The sequence below is a fragment of the Cydia pomonella genome, chromosome 27 (genome assembly GCF_033807575.1).
Source record: "Cydia pomonella isolate Wapato2018A chromosome 27, ilCydPomo1, whole genome shotgun sequence".
In the NCBI taxonomy this organism is placed as follows: domain Eukaryota; kingdom Metazoa; phylum Arthropoda; class Insecta; order Lepidoptera; family Tortricidae; genus Cydia; species Cydia pomonella.
The window spans coordinates 5,990,627-6,002,651 of NC_084729.1; the positions used below are offsets into that span (position 1 = coordinate 5,990,627).

Genomic DNA, 12,025 nt, shown 5'->3' on the forward strand with positions numbered 1-12,025 from the left:
TCTGGACATATATATCTGCATTTATGGTGCCTTGCGTGATAAATGACCCAGTGCGTTTTCCACAGGAACATATTGCTTGCCAGATTAAATATTTTTCGCCAAATTTTTCCATAAAAATATATTTATTCTGATCGCTTATATTCGCCCTATTTTCTGTTGTAAAGAATTGGTGACCTGGCAAAGTTGTAAAATCTTTTTTCACATACGTCTCATCGTCCATAAGCACGCATATTCCGTCCAAGTTGCAGAGAAGCTTGTACAATTTTCGCGACCTTGAAACAGAACTATTGTACTGTTTTACCGATTGTTTGGGTGCTTTTACTTTTTTATAAGTCTTTAAATTTTGACGCACTTTGGCTCTCTGGACCATAGATGAACTAGTTTTCAATTTTTTTGCCACATCCCGAACTGATAAACTACATTTTTTCTTGTAAGTAGACACTATTTTCTTTTCTAATTTTTTATTTGAAGGACCCGTCGGGCGTCCACTTCGAGCTTTGTCTTGGATTCTATATTCCTTTACGTACCGATTAACAATATTTCGCACCGTCGCACGACTTACATTAACCATCTTTCCAATCGCTGCAAAAGTTGAATTAGGATATTCAAGGTATGTTCGCAAAACAGTTTCTCTCCGTTTTATTTTTTCGTCCTGCATTTTAAATTAAAACAATACTTAACGTAAAATTATTATGCCAATTGATACATCAAGAAGACACAAACTGAGGAATATAGTTAAAAAAAAATCGTTTACCAGCCAGTATTTTACTGGTATGCAGACTCTGTAAAAAAACTTTTCGGTACGGGCCTTAAGTAATGCTCCTCGCATAAACATGGCGTTTAGAGTAGACTTATGCTGCCAATATTATCTCTATATTATTCAATTCAATGTTTTATTTCAGGCTTGAAGCCCATATTATGTTAGTAATACAATGTACTTATGAAACTAAATGTTATTATATTATTGTACCTCTATGTTTACAATATGTGCTAGTGCTGCACTCTGGCGGCAGAACATTGCAGCCCTATTATGGGTGGTTTTCAGAATTACCCGACAGTTGGAAGTGATTCGGAATTACCTGAATGCACCTCATAAGTATAGCATTTTTTTTTTAATTCCGTAACTAGGTACAGTCAAGGTATTAAATAGCGACACGGGGAAAATGCTAAAAATATGTATACACGACCTTATTGCCTATAGATTAAAGTAGTGTGTACATATTCTCGGCACTTTAATTCGATTTTTAATATCTTGACTATACCTGCTTTACAGAATAACATCATACATACAGTTAGATTCATAAGGGCAGGGTAATAAGTAAGTCTTAGTGAGAGTAAAAGAGAAAGATCCCCGCAATTTGCGAATTTCGCGGTAGGCCCCCTGGCACGAATGGAACGAATGAGTGAATGAAAATATCTATTGTATATGACATTAACCAATAAGATGGCGGCTCTGACTGTATACCGATAAAGGGGCCTACCGGGAACACCGTAGTTCGCAAATTGCGGGCATCTTTCTCATTTACTTCGACTAAGGCGTAAGGGATAGATGCCCTCAATTCTTCGGTGTTCCCGATAGGCCCTCTGGTGACACTCACAAAATGAAAGTTTCGTTCATTCATTCGTGCGAGCTTTTTCGATTAGAAATTAGAAATTAGAAATTAGAAATATTTATTTGCCATTAAATGTGGTACAAAAAGGTGGTACATTATTTTTATTTGAGCCATACACATTTAGACTTTAAAAAGCCATGCAAATTGTTTTATACAAAATTTAAGATTAATTGACATAATTATTTTAATCAAAACATGCATTATTAAACTTGTTATAAAGCCGTTAAGTCATAAACGTGGACTGTTACTAATACAAACAAATTATAAAATTTACAGTCCATTATCGAAAAATTCCTTCAGACTGTAGTAACACTTGTCAGCAAGAAAAGAGTACAGTTTGTTTTTAAATTTATTGAGTGGTAGTTGTTTAAGCTCATCAGGCAGTCTGTTAAATATTTTAACGCACATTGCGTAACAACTTTTGTTTTTCATGACTGTATGCATTTTAGGGAGTACTAGCCTGTCAGGATATCTAGTATTGAAATTGGTTATATCTCTTTTCATGACGAACATATCGGGGTGTAATTTGACAAATACACAGACTTCGTATATATAAATCGAGTGAACCGTTAACAATTTCAGTTTAATAAAAGAACTTACACAAGATGTTCTTCTAGGCATGTTGCATATTGCTCTAATGCATTGTTTTTGTGCTATAAGGGCATGATTTACATAAGATGAATTTCCCCAAATCAATATACCGTACCTTAAATTGGATACAACAAAAGCATGATACGCCATTATAGCGGTTTTCATATCAGTTATGCGTGTCAATCGCCATAAAACATATACAAATCTATTAATTTTTGAGCATACTTTATCCACATGCATTTTCCAAGTACATCGATCATCCAGGGAAAACCCTAAGAACGTAGTGGTATCACATTCTACAAGAGTCTGTCCGTTGTAAGCTATATGCAATTTCTCCTTCTTACCTCTAGTATTAATAAACTGGATGTACTTTGTTTTATCAACATTAACTTGTAAATTATTATCATTTAACCATTTAATTATATCAGTAATAGCATTATTAATAACATTCTCATAATTTTGATTGATTTTTCGAAGATTCGATTTACAATCTTATTCTGAGTCTGACGATGAAGAAGAATAATTTAATCTCCTCGGAGGAGAGCGTTTAGATCTCTGTACTTTATCGTAACTATCTGTTTTTGTCTGCTTTTTATTTTGTTTATCTTGTGAACTTTTATCAGATTGACTTTGAATGAACTTAAAGCCGGTAGTCACAATTTGTGACGTATTAAAAGTGAAATTCTTTGACTGTTTGTCAACGTCTTTGGCTGGTTCACTTTGTTTTTGGGTAGAAGGCTGTGCGTTGTCAAAAATAGAACCAATAGCTTTTTGAACTGCGCCAAAATCAGAGGCGACTGTTGCGCCAAAACCGGTACTTTTCTGGTTTACGCCAGGATTAGTATTCTTTTGTGCGCCAAAACTAGCTTTACTCTGTGCTACGCCAAAACTAGTACCGTTAGTCGGTGTTGTACCAGTGCTTAAAGCTTTTATCGGAACTGCGGTAAGATTAGTGGCACTATTTTGGGCGCCGAAACTTGCAGCGTTATTAGGCGATGCGCCACAACCGGTAGTTTTATTCTGAGCTACGCCAAAACCGGTAGAGTTATTTGAAATACTTTTCTGCGCTGCGCCAAAAACGGTACCTTTATTCTGTACTATGCCAAAACCTGTAGCGTTATTCGCAACGCCAAAACTGGCATTCTGTGCTGTGCCATAATTTGTGGTGTTTTGTGCTACGCCAAACACGCTATTCGCTGCGCCAAAACCAGTAGTTTTATTTTGTGCTGCGCCAAAGCTAGGAGAGTTTTGAGCATTGCCAAACGAACCTGTATTTTGAGTAGTGCCAAAAAGACTACTTTTGCTCTGCGCATTAGTACCAAAATTGCTTGATTGAGCGCTACCAAAACTTGCATTTTGAACAGTAGAACTACCAAAACCGGTATTTTGAGCAGTAGAATTGGCAAAACCAGCAATTTGAACACTAGCACTCCCAAAAGCACTTCCGAAACCTGTATTTTGGGCACTAGAATTGCCAGATAACGTTTGACCACTGCCAAAACCCGTATTTTGACCAACAGAATTCCAAGCAGGTGTTCCATAACCAGAATTTGGCGCACTAACGTTCTGTGCATATCCAAAAGTTTGAGCACCTGTTGTTCCAAAAGCATTTTGGGCGCCAAAAAGCGTATTTTTGGGTTGTTGAGGTATACCAAAAGCCCATTTACTCTGATTATTTTTGAAAATACTTGGTTTCGGTGCTGGTGGCACGTAGATCATGATTTTCAAGTGATCGCTGCTTTCTTTGAAGTGTTTCCCTCGTTCTAAAGCTTCAGTTAGAGCTGCGGTGTGTCTGATGTCCTTTAATATGTGGTTTTCGACTGCGAATGGAGATATGTGTAGATTGCAGAGGTGGCATATGAAATGGCTGTCGTCGACCTGTAAGTTTTTTTTTTTACATAAATTACATTTCCTTATCATCATGAGATGACCGAATTTTCATTTTTGACCAAGCGAAGCGTAGGTCTTCGTTTCAGATTGGACATTGGCAGCTAACCTTTCGTATGCGCCTGTCAAAAATTTGCCATTTATATAGTAACCATGACATCTTCATGTTTAAGTTAAATTTGGTTGAATATATGGAGCAGATCTGCCCCTAAGCATACCAAAGGTTAAATGTAATGCCCGTGTTACAACAACGCTATATGCAACAATTTATAACTTTTTATAAAAATAATAATAAAAAAACCATTTTTTGAAAAAAATTCTATGCCATTTAGTTTCCTTAAACTTACATACCGATACTCCGAAGTTAACGGAATTCAATAAAAATACGGTGTATACCTACTGCATGACTTTATTAGGCTACTCACATACGAAAAACATACTAATTTGATAATTATAGAGTAACTTACCTTCCTTATTAGATGCACATTGTCAACGGGCGACAACATATTCTTGACATGTCCCAGCGACATAATATGCAACTTATCTTGCTGTCCCATCGATGGATAATGCACCGTCGAAAACCCATCGCAAAGTCTACAATTCATATAATATTCCTCCTTCCCATCTATATTATACAACCCATTTAAATTGTTCACATGTATATTTAGGGTTTCTGTGCCAATTTTAATAGTGACAAATTCAGTATTGTCGACATATAAGGTGTAAAAGGTGCCAATGTAAGGCAGGGATGGTAGGATGTCTGTGAAGTATTGTTTGGGTGTTAATTTTGGTTCGGTTTTCATTGAGTCTGGTTCTGGGTTCAATGCTGGTTTTGGGTTGGACGGCTCTGGTTCTAAGTTGGATGGCTCCGGTTCTGAAAGTTTTTTTTTATAAATATGTAAATAAATATGTGGGGACAATCTTAGACAGGGTGACCTACTAGCTCCAACTTAGTATCATAAAGCTTGCACTATGGGTACTAGGCAACGATTAACATACTTAGATACACAAGGACTGGTCCGGTATCCCCTTCGAGGGTTTCTGAAGCGGTATTTTGTAAGGCTGTTACTAACTAAAACCACTTCTTTGACTTTTTAAGCACTTCATAATACGGGTAAACTGATACCCGTTCCTAAGCGCTAACCTCTTGAAGGGGTATCAATTATAAATGAATGAATGAATGAATGAATATTTATTGCATGTCACATTACATAAATTGTTAAAGGTGGTACATTTTGATAACGCTTATGCCATTTTCAACTTTCTCTTCGTAAAAATAGAATCAAATATTGCTTATTTATGTTGGAAGTGAAGGACTGGGTGCCTAGCGCGTTGACAGAACAAGTGTCATAATTTTTTGAATTAGGAAGGGGCTACCCTTTCATTGTAGCGGTATCTCTGAAAGGGAAACCCCTTCTTAGAGCTAAGTCAAATGAATGGGTTGTAAGCAATTCAAAGGGTAAGCCAATTGTTGGGGCTATTCGAGAAACGTTTAAATGCTTTTTTTCTGGGAAGGTGTGGACGGGTCCCTAGACCTAGGATACATATACAACATCCATAACTCAGACAAATATTTGTGGCATGTGTCGGATACCGGTATTTCCTTCTTACAATTAATCGGTTAATGATTTCTGTTAACCGTAAACCGTGACTTTTTGTTCGTTAAATCATTAACTTAATAGATTGAAGCTTTTAAAATAAAACTAGAAAAGTGTAGAGTATTTAAGGTTTCTTAAATATTTAAATTTGTAAATTTTTGGTCGTAACTTACGACCCCTGATTCGTGGCACACACACAACCAGGGATCGAACCCGGGACCTCCCTTCGTAAGACACCAACTAGGCTGAGGCCGTTAAAATATGCAACCGTTAAATGTTTTTATTTATTTATATTGGCACTAAATTGTTCACTAAGTAGTGCCAAATAATTAACAGTGGGAAAAGGTCTAAAGCCAAAGAGACAATCGTGCTTCGAATTTGACAGCTAATTTAGATGGTGTTGTACGGCTCCGTACATTAACCGGTTTTTTTCGAAAGTTGACATTTGACAGTTTAATAATAGCATATTTATCCTACTGAAAACACCTCGACACCAACTACGTAAAATAGTAGGATTAATTACAGGACATAACACACTTAACAAAACACCTACACAATATGGGTAAAACAGACAGCCCCATGTGCAGAGCGTGCATGGAAGAAGAAGAAACAACAAAACATATTCTCCTAGACTGCAAACAGGTAGAAGTATACAGAAACAAATACCTAGGGACTCTGTGCACACCAGGAGAGGCAATTAGCAACCTGAAAACTTTGCTAGGCTTCGTGGAGGAGCTGGGGTGGTTAGAGTAGCGCTACCTCGTTTCACGCAAAATAGGCACAATGGTTGTCGATTTGCGGAAAATGCCCAGAAGCACTAACTAACTAACTAATAGCATATTTATCCTACAGTGTATTCAACCTTAATATCTTATCATGTAAACAAACGTGACGTTCCAACAATACGATACATTACATAGACAATCTAGACATTGTAATGTCAGATGATAGGTTCGTTACTGCGATTAATGATGAAAATCTTATTACAAATTATATTTTCCAGTGGTTATTTGGTTGATTTCAATACTTTGTGAGTTGCTTTAAGTATACGACAACATTTTAAATGATGATTATTGTGTAATTCCAGAGAAAGTGTGATAATATCTTCGAGAAGTGTTTGTTTACATGATAGGACAAAAAATAAAGAAAATACACTTTTAGGAGGTACAAACACAAAAACTTCTTACCTTCTATATTTTCAGTACTTTCAACTTCAGCCCCAGTATACGCTTTCAGCAACTTCCTCATCATTTTGCCACTAAACTTCTTACTTCCATCACATCTATCTACGTTCGGAGCGAGCGTGTCGCGAGCGCTGCGAGCGGCGGCGACCGCGAATGTTCGGCTCGCGCGGTGTCGCGAGCTACGCTCGTGCTCGGCGCGGAATACGCGAGGTACTTCGAGCGCGCATAGGTGACAGGTGTATGTGTTGACAGCTGAAAAAGGTAAACGGAGGGTGATTTTTCCGTCTAGAAAATATATTGTCTGGGATGATAGTACTAAGGTTCAGAACCGGTTTTAAAAATAGAGGTATACACCGGTTTATTTCGGTTTTACTCCGAACTTTCATGAGAACGCGAACGTTTTAGGAACTTTATTGTAACCTAAATAAACCGGTTTATTCGACAAGCGACGTGGCGAGGCGACCAGCCGACCTGGTGGTGTGCTGCGTAAATAAAGCATATATAAAACCGGTATATAAAAAAACCGGTTTTTATTGTTCTACACCGGTTAATCTAACAAGAACTTTATGGAAATGTTCTCCCAAAAATCGATGTAAAAATAACGGTTTTATGAATGAAACTGAAAATATAAGGTTTTGCGCCAAGTACATATATAACGGTTTGAAAACTTAACCGGTTTCCGACACCCTTGGACAACCCTAATCTTAGTAAATAGATTATTACTGTTGTTATATCCCAGATAATGATTGTGCCAGTACAACTAGTAGTAATAAACATAACTATCGGGAGAGTAAAGAAAAAATAACCAAGAAAATCTCTACAATTTGTGGTCTAAGCATTTGCCACACTAGAAAAAGGAAAATAAAGTTCAATCATTGACATATATATCTAAGGACGGGCCTTACGGGCACTAAGAATGGTGCTAGCTCAGTAAGCTCAGTGGCGTCACTCACGAATTCGAGCCAATCGTGCAGTCTAACGCAACTAGTTGCGACCAATCGCGCGCGTGATGCGAACTCATCAATCAATGGCGTTGCGGCGTTAGACTGCACGACTGGCTCGAATTCGTGTGCGTGACACCGCTGTACTGGCCCCATTCTCATTGTCCGTAAGGCCCGTCTTCAGTACGCTATTCAATGTTTATCTTTTAACTACCATCTCTATGATCCTAGGCAGTATATTAAAAATCAACTTTTTATTTTATTTTATACCATAGATGCAATAAACTATGTATATAAATGAGGTGACAAATACCTTCTGTCTCGTCGACAAATGCAACATCGTCGCTCGCTTCGCTCGGTGTCTCCAATTTTGGTTCCTCGCCGATATATGCTTGTACAAGCTCTTCAAACGCCTAAAAAGAATAACATGTTATAGAACTTAATTTTGCAGCAAAAGCCTAACGTATTTTTGAGAAACTAAGAATAAGAAATAGTTTCGGAATGAGGACATTCGTCAACGCACAAAAGTTAACGACATCGGGAATGGGCCGGCCATATCAGTCGTAGGGATGATGACCGATGGGGCCAGCGAGTACTGTCCTGGAGACCTCGACTGGGAAGCCGAGGTGAAAGAAAACCACGAGCCAGATTGTCGGACGATATCAGAAAGACGGCAGGGTCGACCTGGCATAGAAGCGCCGCATACAGAACAACATGGAAATCCATGATAGAGCCATATGTCCAGCAGTGGATGCAAATATGCTGAGAAAATAGAGAGAGAGAGACAGAGAAAAAATGAGAGAGAGAAGAGATAGTTCCGCTGTTTATCCAAGATAATAAAGTAAGACAATAAAATTAACCAATTTACTACCTAATCGTGCTGCTGGTGTACATTCGAGTTCATAAATATGTTTACATTTCTTCATCTTACGTAAAAAATGTATACATATTTATGAACTCAATAGTATCAATTTTGTACTGATATGAATAGGTATTTGGGATATAAAAACATGATATACAGAAAATAAGTTTTTGGCAAAAATTTCATTTTTAGTACAAGCTTTTATCACTGACTGTACTATTCTTTCCCTGGGCAACTAATACTCTTCGACTCTATTCTAAAAATCCCAAACACAATTAGGTTGCTTTGTTTTATCAGTATCACAGTGTTCCTATGGCCCCGTCCTGTCTCCATCATAAGATCAGCTTGATGGTACCATAACATTGCATTGTTACCCGACTTACATATGTATGCAAATTTTCAGCTTCATCGGAAACCGGAAAGTGGGTCAAATTTAACTTGCAAGATATGACCCATAGTTACATTGCAAGTTAAATAAAAGCTTGTAATAAGCTTGTTGTGTATCTCTAAATCTTTGGAAAAAATATTATATACGCGCAAATAGGGCTGCCATCTCGAATTTCGCCAAACCCGGACAAAGATTCTAAAAAACCCGGACATTTGGCGTAAAACGCATTTTTACCCGGACGAGTCCAAAAATAATATTTTTAAAAAACAAGACCTTTAATTTTACATGTAGTTTTAATGTACTTCCTTACATGACAGTGACAAACTAGGACAGATCCGGGAAAACCCGGACGGATAGCAGCCCTACGCGCAAAGCTTAACACAGATCGCCAATACCAAGGAAACAAATTCATTTTAGCTTATTTACCTGTTCATTGAGCACTGCCAAGGCATGTTTCTTCTGTCTGTAGTGGGACGTCTGTTCGTTGATGGGATACACAATGTTACAAGTGTCACAGAAACTGACAGCTTCCGGAGTCTTTGCAGTCTTGTCTGTCTCCGCCTCGGACGATGCTTTAGAAACTGTAAAAATATATACATTTAAAGGAATCTATCCTACTTTCAATAATTAAAAAAAACAGGCCAAGTGCGAGTCGGACTCGCGTACCAAGGGTTCCGTACAAATATTTACGGTTTTCGCAATTTTTCCTTTATCTGTGCTATAAGATGTTGCTTCGTACCAAATTTCAAGATTCTGAGTTTACGGGAAGTACCCTGTACGTTTTGATTCCCTTGCGAGTGTCGAAAATTTGCAGAAATTTGCATAAACGGCTGTACCTATCTTTTGATTGCGTTGGCTTAGAAGTTTGATTTTTTCACAGCTCCAAGGGGCAAACAGACTGACGGACGGACAATTAAGTGATCCTATAAGGGTTCCGTTTTTTCCTTTCGAGGTACGGAACCCTAAAAATTTACAGCTTCCTAGCCTAATTGGTAGTGACTCTGCCAACAAAGCAAAAGGTACCAAATTTGAATTCTGGTCAAGGCATCTATTTATATGTTTATTACAAATATTTGTTCCTGAATCATGGATGTTATCTAAATATCTAAGAATGTCTTTGAGCTCTTCCCAAAAAAATATTGAAGACCTGACTTTCACAGATCCTGTTTTTGGGTTCTTTCAACTCAGAATCACTAGCATATTCGATCATGATGATAAACAAAAGTCGCAAAAATTTGTATGCAAATTGTAGTTCTACGTCACGCACCTTTGAGTGGATTTTTTTACACTAAATCGTGACGTAATGGAACAGACATTTTTTTAAATGTTATGATGGAGAATACTAATGATTCTGAGTAGAATGAGCCCAAGAAAGTCCAGATTTTTAAGAATCAGGTTTTCTAATTTATTTTAGAAAGCACCCATTTATCTGCAGTTATCACATTCACTGCCAGGAACCCAACTGGTGAGCACTCATGAACTTTGTTCAGATGCCGGACAACCCGCTGGGCGGGTTGTTTTGTATGCAGCTATAATAGACCACCGGTTTCTGGGGTAGTGCGCCGTTTTATGTCTGGCAGTAAATGTGTTATAATTTTACATACTTAATTTGCTTGAAAATAGACTATTTTTATTACGTACCTTCAGTGGAGTCCGCAGCAGAAAGATGATTTCTCAGTCTGTCCAAGGCAGCAGCAACAAGCTCTCGCGCTGCCCGGTGCCCTGAGCTACTGTCGTGAGATGGCGACATCTCTGTGTGACAGAGTTGACAATACATCCTCAGATTTTCTGGAAATAAATATCAATCATCTTCCTGATTTTGTCCTGGATATTAGCTGGGTACAGATCTACCTAATAATAATGATTAGCGTAGAAGGCAAGTGGCAAAGGAGCTCCCTGGCCTAATTTGGCCCCCATATAAAAAGAAAGAAACACTTTTTCAGCAATCGAGTGGTGAGGGCTTGGAACAAACTCCCAGAAGATGCGGTTTTAACACAAAATGTGAACCAGTTAAAAATAAATTAGACAAGCATATTATATCTACTACTCGTTCATGATAACTATCTTTATGAATACTAGATGCAGGTCATATCAGTTGTCATAACTGCCTGCCTGCTTATTAAATAATAATAATAAAATTAGTATACAACTCCACCACCGACCGGTCTGGCCTAGTGACCTTGCCTATGAAGCTGATGGTCCTGGGTTTGGATCCCGGGTAAGGAGAGCAGAATTTTTAGGACTAAGATCGCAATTTTCTTTTAATCTAGCCGTTATAGTTATAGTAAACAAACGAAAATGAATAATTAGCTATTTCGCAATGATTCGTCATCAATATGCGATAAGGAAAAGGCATTTGTTTTAAGTACATTTTGTGTTTTACAATACCTGAAACGATGTTTTAGAAAGTATTCAATTCCACTTACGTTCTTAATACTATAATAGTATTAGCACAAATTCACAAAGTTATTTATTCGGTATTCGGTAATCAAAACAATAACAGCAATGACACCTCGCCTCGCCTCCACACCTCCACTCCACACCACAAGTCAATACCAAAAGTGCCAATTACATCCACACTTTATCAGGCCTGAAGCGCCAATCAAGCGCCAATTACATCTACACTTCCCGATATCGGGTCCGAAATCAGGATATCAGGCTTGATAAAGACGGACTCCCTAACCACAAAAGTTCACGGATGGGGCTTATGCTATTGAGATTTCATTGTCGCGTCTGGGAACCTATCGTGAAAACCGAATTTCGCAAATTGCGAGGATCATTCTCTTTACTCTCACTAAGACGTAATTGGAGAGACAGAGAGAAATGCCAGCAATTGACGAATTTCGATTTTCGCGGTTGTAGCTCTGGGGGCCTACCGGGAAAATCGAAATTCGCAAATTGCGGGGATCTTTCTCTTTTACTCTCATTAAGACGTAATTAGAGTGACTGAGAAAAAATTGA

At 37.9% G+C, this 12,025-nt stretch overlaps 1 protein-coding gene across 1 annotated transcript; it reads right to left on the reverse strand.

Moving 5' to 3' along the window:
- Positions 1-2,667: 2,667 nt before the first annotated feature.
- On the reverse strand, positions 2,668-11,634 carry LOC133532478 (uncharacterized). Its single transcript, XM_061871171.1, has 7 exons — positions 11,491-11,634; positions 10,706-10,852; positions 9,491-9,645; positions 8,128-8,227; positions 6,877-7,125; positions 4,559-4,965; positions 2,668-4,082 (listed from the first exon to the last, which is right to left on the reverse strand). The coding sequence occupies exons 2-7, from the start codon at positions 10,839-10,841 to the stop codon at positions 2,697-2,699; spliced, it is 2,433 nt and encodes an 810-aa protein (XP_061727155.1). The 5' UTR covers positions 10,842-10,852; positions 11,491-11,634; the 3' UTR covers positions 2,668-2,696.
- Positions 11,635-12,025: the final 391 nt, after the last annotated feature.

What these genes read in the sequence shown, in the direction of transcription:
- LOC133532478 (XM_061871171.1), bottom strand. Translation starts at nt 10,841, where the DNA reads ATGTATTGTCAACTCTGTCACACAGAGATGTCGCCATCTCACGACAGT. An exon ending in TGCTGCGGACTCCACTGAAG is followed by an intron (nt 9,646 to 10,705) that starts GTACGTAATAAA and finishes ATATTTTTACAG; the next exon opens with TTTCTAAAGCATCGTCCGAG. An exon ending in AAGTACTGAAAATATAGAAG is followed by an intron (nt 4,966 to 6,876) that starts GTAAGAAGTTTT and finishes AAAAACTTTCAG; the next exon opens with AACCGGAGCCATCCAACTTA.